The sequence below is a fragment of the Cariama cristata genome, unplaced genomic scaffold, assembly GCF_000690535.1.
Source record: "Cariama cristata isolate BGI_N322 unplaced genomic scaffold, ASM69053v1 Scaffold37280, whole genome shotgun sequence".
NCBI classification, from domain to species: Eukaryota; Metazoa; Chordata; class Aves; order Cariamiformes; family Cariamidae; genus Cariama; species Cariama cristata.
In genome coordinates, this window is record NW_009593579.1 from 2,624 (window position 1) to 9,663 (window position 7,040).

At 36.5% G+C, this 7,040-nt stretch overlaps 1 protein-coding gene across 1 annotated transcript; it reads right to left on the reverse strand.

The window, feature by feature from the left end:
- Positions 1-4,949: 4,949 nt before the first annotated feature.
- LOC104157541 (cytochrome c oxidase assembly factor 5) lies at positions 4,950-6,780 on the reverse strand (the record flags this gene model as incomplete). Its single annotated transcript, XM_009694915.1, has 2 exons — positions 4,950-4,991; positions 6,697-6,780. Coding segments are annotated over 2 exons (126 nt in total), but the record flags the coding sequence as incomplete, so codon positions are not given.
- Positions 6,781-7,040: the final 260 nt, after the last annotated feature.

A 7,040-nucleotide genomic window follows, 5' to 3' on the forward strand; every position in this document is an offset into this window, starting at 1 on the left:
AAAATTTTAAGACAGCTGAAAATCAGTTTCTATTTACCCTCATCTTCCTCAGTATGCTAGCGATCCAATGACCTATAACAGATTTTTTTCTCATTCAGATTTCCAGAAGCCATCCTGCTATAGCCATTAGAGAGGTATGGCTGACACAGAATCAAAAGCCTGAGACAAGCAATACCTAACAAATATTAGACTTCTGTGACCTACATACCAGAAAGACTTCAAAACTTCCCCCGCCAAAAAAGCCTTAAAAAATTCCTGCCATAAATTAACAGAAAAATTCTATATCCCTCATCCTTCATAACGAGGGACAACACAATATAATTTTACAGTAGCACAGTTTATCACTGGCACTTACGAATTACAAACTAATTTCTATATTCACTGTTTTTTCCCTAGCTCCTTTTAAAGTAATAGTAGCAATATTGCAAAAATAGTTTGGGATATCTTGTTCTAAGTCACGGAGATTCATTTGTATCATTTCCCCTGTTACTAAAAATCTTTATCATTCCCTTCCATTTCACTGCAGCCCAGTAGTACCTACATGCAAAGAAAGAATATGGCACATGAAAGCTCTCATCAGGACAAACAAACCTCAGCTTCATATAAAAAAACAATTTCAATGTTTATCTACTAAAATACATTATTACTTGAAATATATCACCTGCTACTGACATCATTAAGCAGCTATTAAAATGCTAATCTTGTTGCTGCTTCTCCTTTCAATGTTTAAGGACATTATTAATCAACCTACTGTAAATCCTGAAAATACAGCACAGTTCACTTCAAGAAGCTGCTCTTTATGTTTACACAATTTTCTTCCTACAGAGTCAATCAAGTCATCATGGAGTGTACCACTTACAGAAATAACTGGTTAATAATTTTCTGAAGGTATCCGCAGCAAAACCGTGCCAGAGACAGATAATTCAGCATGCACGCTTGGGAAAAGAGAAAGGAGAAAGGATCTTAAGGTTTCTGGCTACTATTCCGTCAACTACAGTTGATGAAGAAATTAAACTCTGTCATGCTCTTCAGTTTTAGACAATAAGATACATATTTAGAATAAATACACATATTCTAAACGACCACGTACCAAGCGCTAAGGCAGCATGAGTACTTGCGAAATTCGTCATGTCAACAAAGCTGCTACAGTTCTGTATTTCTACGTTTTCCAACCAATGGCTTAAACAACAGATACTGCTTACCACCTACATTCTGTGGCTGCATTTTTAGAAGATGACTTCACTTAGTGCTGCTCTTATGAGCAGAAGGTGTCAGTCTAGTTTGTTCCAGGCTTCCACTGAAATAACAATAATATTATTTTTAAAGTTTGCTTTGAAAAAAAAGCGTATCATCCAACCTGCTACTCTTCAGAAACTTAAGAGTGAAGAGAGAATACACAACCAATTTCTTATACCAACCAGTGAATAATGAAGCTTTTTGTAATACAAATGCATACATCCTGGAAGCAGAAAAGCTTTCAAAAGTGAATTTTTTTAAAAATATGCTTTGTCTTTCTTTTTAAGAGAGAAAACTTAAATAATAAATGCATGCATACTTGTTAAACGCCAACTCCTTTCTCTCACTTTTCAATATTTTTATATATGGGCCTTCATTAAACAGATTCCGCTAAAACAATATGCTTATTGCTTCATACTAAGTTGAAAGAACAGAGTTCATGACCTAAAGACTTTTCAAACCAGAGTAAATTACTATAGCCTATTTTTTATCATAATAAACACGTGAGTAGTTCTGCAGTATGTGTTTACAGCTATGTAAATACAAATGTGTTTGCAGGATTGGACCACGGAGAGAACATGTTAATTGATGAGACCAGATGTAGTAACATAGGTCCTAACACTGACGGAGCCACAGTCTGTGACGTGAATCTCGACAGCATTCAGCACCCTCTGACTCTGCCACCATGGAAAACAAATGGGAGAAGTTAGAGCAGCAGTGAAAGGTTTTAGCAAACTGCATCCTGTACTCATTCAATACAAATGATGAGCACCACATATATTTGTGATCCTAAAACCAGTAAGAGCCTTTTGGCGCCATTTCAACCTCTCTTCCTCGGAAGTCCAATTTCACAAGATTCAAATATATTACATGTCAATCTTGCAAAATTTACCATAGTCTAGAAATACGTATTTTTAATAAAAGCCAGTGGTGTAGCACAAGGCATGAGACTTAAAAATATCCATATATTCAAATAAAAACATCCTGTGTATTAGGAAAAAAGCTGGAATCATATACACAAATTTATGGTACTTAGGGCTTTCCATTACTGAAACAAATTATTTTTCACACAAGAAACATTAATAGCTCTCAAGTAGGACAATGCTCAAAGTCCCAAGGCAATTATATAATTAGTCATTTTTAGACAGAATATTATGTTACACAATATTGGAACTGAACAATGATAGCCTCTCGAACAAGTCAGTATTTTGATACATATTATATGTATTTTTATACTGTCCTAGATAGCTTGGTGATCCATTAGGTAGTTCTGACACTAAGGTTCTATTGGATCAAATACTACACATATTCTGTTAAATTAATTATTAAATCCTTAAACGTCCAATAGCACACTGCATTTAATTTTAACACTTGATCTCCACCAGATCAACCTAACTACTAAAAACAACTTTAACTAGTTATCTGCCCATGATCTGTTATCTGCCTGCTCCTTTCCAAAAGGAGTTGCTGCAGCACCGTTAGGTGAGGCTTAGTGATTATGGCTGAGAAAGAGCAGATCACCTGAACCATCAAGCCTAGAGTCCCCTGTGGCAGCGCAAACCATGGAAGAGTCCTTGACTACCAAAACCACACACCATTCCCGCTCTTCTCTCTGACATTTAACTACCTGCCAAATGACTTTAAATTTATTTTTACTCCCTTTTTTTATTTTCTTTTCCTCCATGGAGAAGGCTTGTGAGTAATATTTTGAAATTAGAGTGCTAAGTTAAGAACACGCTTAGAGACATCAATTTATCATTTTAGTATATGTAAAGAGTTAATGTGGTAACTAGGCTGTGGAAAACAAAGGCTGTTTACAGCACTTCAACAAATGAACGAGCTTTCACATGATCAACAGAACATCAAAATGTGAAATCAGTGTTGATTTATGATTGCAAAAATAAAATCCTACACATAGAAGGAATATAAACATACTTTGATCACAGAGCAGTTGCTTAAGACAGACAGAATTAAATAATCAACACGCACTCATTCACTGAAGTCACCAGTTTTACAGTGTTGCATGCATCTGTTCAGTCTAAATGTAAATCAGCCACATGGCTATAAAATTTAGCCAAGAAAAGAAGTTATTATGACTCTGTCCCCTCTCACTATTTCCTAATCTTGTTTCTAATCAGCTTGTCTGAAGTTATTTGACTTTCCACGTGCAAGAGTTACACTACCATTTATTTCTTAAAGGCTTCAAAAGACAGGGAAGGAGGCAGAGACGCTGAAGGAAGGAAAAAGAAATACTCTTCAGAAACAAGTTCTTAAATAGAACCAGTAAATATTAACCACAGTCATGGTTTAAGTACTGTTTAACGCTTATTACCCCCATAAATCCCACTTCCTTACCGGGGGGGGGCAAGAGAGACTAATCGATAGATGTTATCTATGTCTTGAAGAACACTGTCATACTGCAAACAGATCTGCCACAGACATCCTGATCAAGGGAAAGCAAAATAGTATCTTCCTCTATTAATTTCTTTGCTTTTTCACTGCAGCTGTTTTATAACTTATGGAACTATATAAAACATGAGTAAGCATAAAAAAATTCTAAAGGAAGAGCAAGTTTTAAGAAGTATCTAGCAGATACTAGTTACAATTTAAATGAATATGAAAGGCAATTTGAACATTTTACACCCATAAACGTGAACCAAAGAATTCAGAGAGAAGTGACAAAGTAAAAACAAGAAAAATGGTCACAAAGTACAAGTAAATTTGTGGGACGCGACTTCCTGTAAACACAGTAAAGTCCAGATCATCATCCCTCGTTTGTACACATTTGGATTAGTATTTATACACTTGCCTGGAAAATAATGCAGAAAGATCATTCAAGGTCACCTCAGAGGAACTTAAATACCGTTGTAAATACTTCTAGAACACAGTAATAGCAGCCATGGTCTCCTTAACTGTTGGCCTGAGGAACACGTTCCTCGCCCATCCAAGGGTACATAATTAGCTACCTCCTAGCATACAGTTTTCCAGCCATTGACGAGAATAATGCTATAGTTCTCTTGGACTCGCGTCAATACAATGAGAAAACACATTACTGAAAGACAAATCAGACATCTTTTAATTCAGAGTAACCAAATTTTAATCTAGTTGTCCAATGAGTCTAGACTGTGCTAATAACCATGTACATCAATCCTCACATTAAAAGGCATTTGTAATACTTGTATACATGGGACCACAGAAACATCACCACTCCTACCTATTAGTGCAGGTTTACTGGGTAACAAACCCACTGGGGAGGAAGAAGCTGGCACATACATTTCACAACGTTGGTCAACTCATCATCTGTGGAAACAGCTCTATCCCGAGGTATCCTCTGGGACACCAGTCAACTGAACTCCCAGTTCCATATCTTGTATTATTTGTAAGATAAAACATGATCAGAATTAGTAAAATCACAAAAGACACCTTCACTTCAAAACAGAATGATAACTTCTGCAGGTTATTCTGGATTTTACATATTTTATTGCAAGTGTGCAACAAGTACCAATTTTACCAGAACTTGCAGTTTTATGCTTGCCTTCTTTTTAACATTTAAATGCACATCCAGGTCAATCTATTGGAATACTCAGGAGTAGATACCTTCCATGAAAATACTGCATGAAAGGATGCAGCAGATACAATCTTCTTAAGCCTCTGTTTTCCTTAAAGTGCTGATGAACTCTGATTTCCCATGGCAAGGTCTCTTCATGTAGACTTCAGTATCCCTTCCTTCCTCTGAATCTTGCCCTGGTATCCAACTGAAAATTGAAGTCAACATATTAAAAACACACATTTTGCAAAAAAAATCACTTTAGAGCACTTGTGCTATCTTGGCACTTTGTAACATCAGAAGAAAGCACAGAATAAAGCAGAAGTCATTGTAAAGAAAATTAGTGATGTAGCCAACAAGCCATAGGGTTCTTCCAATGAAACAGACGTATCTCATACAAAACTAAAATATGTGATAAGTACCCTGTGCATTCTGAAATAAACAGCCAAACAACACAAACGATTGAGCAGCATAGTGGGATGGCAAGGAACACATGAAAACAAGGTAGTGTAAATCTGCTTAGATCTGTTTCTCCAAATCTAACTGATAAGTTGAAGGAGGAAAACTCAGATGGAGTTGAATTGGGAGTCACTGCAAATGTCAGTGAGGACAGGGATAACTTAAATACAGGAAGTTTCTGGAAAAAAAAAAAATCAGTAAAAACTGAAATAATATTCAGCTTGTAATATCTGCAGGTTTATTCTTGGCAGCTACAAAAAAGCACTTAATGGAAGGCAAAAAATGACAGTAAAGCTAAAATAAAAGCTACAGTTCAGCACTTGTGGAAGCTAAATTCCAAGTTCTTTCCCAGACCAGCAGAAAAACATACTTTGATCTTGGAAGAATTCTTCTGACTTTAGATATCCAGTCTTGAAGATGGCAGTTACAGATTGCAGTTCAGCCATATTCAGATATTAGACTGAGGAGGTATCCTTCACCTCCATTAACTAACCCTCTTTCAGAATTCAGAACTGCAGCAAAACATGTAAAGAGCTAAACTACAAGATGACACAGCTTGTCCAATAACCAAGCAGCTTCCACTTTAAACCTTGTTCCTATTTTAATATCTAAAGTGTACTGAAGTTTACTGCTCTGATAAGACATTATCTTTCCTTACAAAGAAAAGAGCATCTAAGGAAAACCTCTAATGATTTTAGCATATTATAAATTCTATCTGCATTTAGTGTCTAACATGTTTTCAGATACTCTTTAAGCCTCACTATTATACCAAGTAATAAATTTAGCAGAGCATGATTATTGAAATCTGAAGTTAAAAGGACAAGAAAAACATCACTCATCAGCCTTAGAATTTGGAGCGCTTAAATAGGATCGTGTAAGAGTGAGGCCTCTTCCCGCATGACTGGAGACACTTAGCTAGAAACTTGGTTCCGTCAGGCTCCCTTAACAATCTACAGACAGAAATACAGGCACATTATCTGGAGATACAGGCACAGATCTGGAAATCTGGAGTCTTCACAGACCTCAACAGTAAAAGTCTCTTTCAATAGGACATCCTTTTCACTGAAATGTTCTCTATACATATCTCTTCCAATAACCTCACAGATAAAAATTAGCTTGTCAATATCTTATCTTACAATTACCTGATCTACGAATACTTTTTTAACTGAACCTTTACTAAAAACAACAGTAAAATACCTACCTCGTTAGCCTGTCACATTCTAAGCATAATTCAACTTAAACAGGCATTTTTCCATCTTTTTCATACTCTACAACTTTGGGTTTTTTTCATAAGAACAGTATACAACATCTGTATTTTAAATGGAATTCAAAGGCAAAACCTGTTCTGCTCAGTGACACCAATTTTACCAAATTAACATGCTTTTCTTCAGAAAAGCGGGAAAAGGACAGAAAGCATCCAGGCTGCTAGCAGAAAACACACCATAAACACTTACCATTGATCTTTTGCATTCAAAAAATGTCACCTGCAAACTCCTACAGTGTCCTTCCCTCAAGCATTGTTTAGGGCTTTTGTTTTCCTGTTAGATGAAAAATAAAAAATTAAAAACTTAATGGATTTCTGCAGCTTGTCAAGGAGACATCAAAATACTTCAGGCAAGATTTACTTGTAAATTTACTACGGTACAGTGACTTGCGCTTCCTTCTGAACTTACCATTTCTTAACCTGCTTGCAACACGAATCAACGAGCTCGAAACGCACGAAATAACAGCTTCTCTCCCCCGAGGGCTCGTTCACGCCAGCGGCAGGCGCCCCCTCCCCACCGGGACTGCGCGGCCC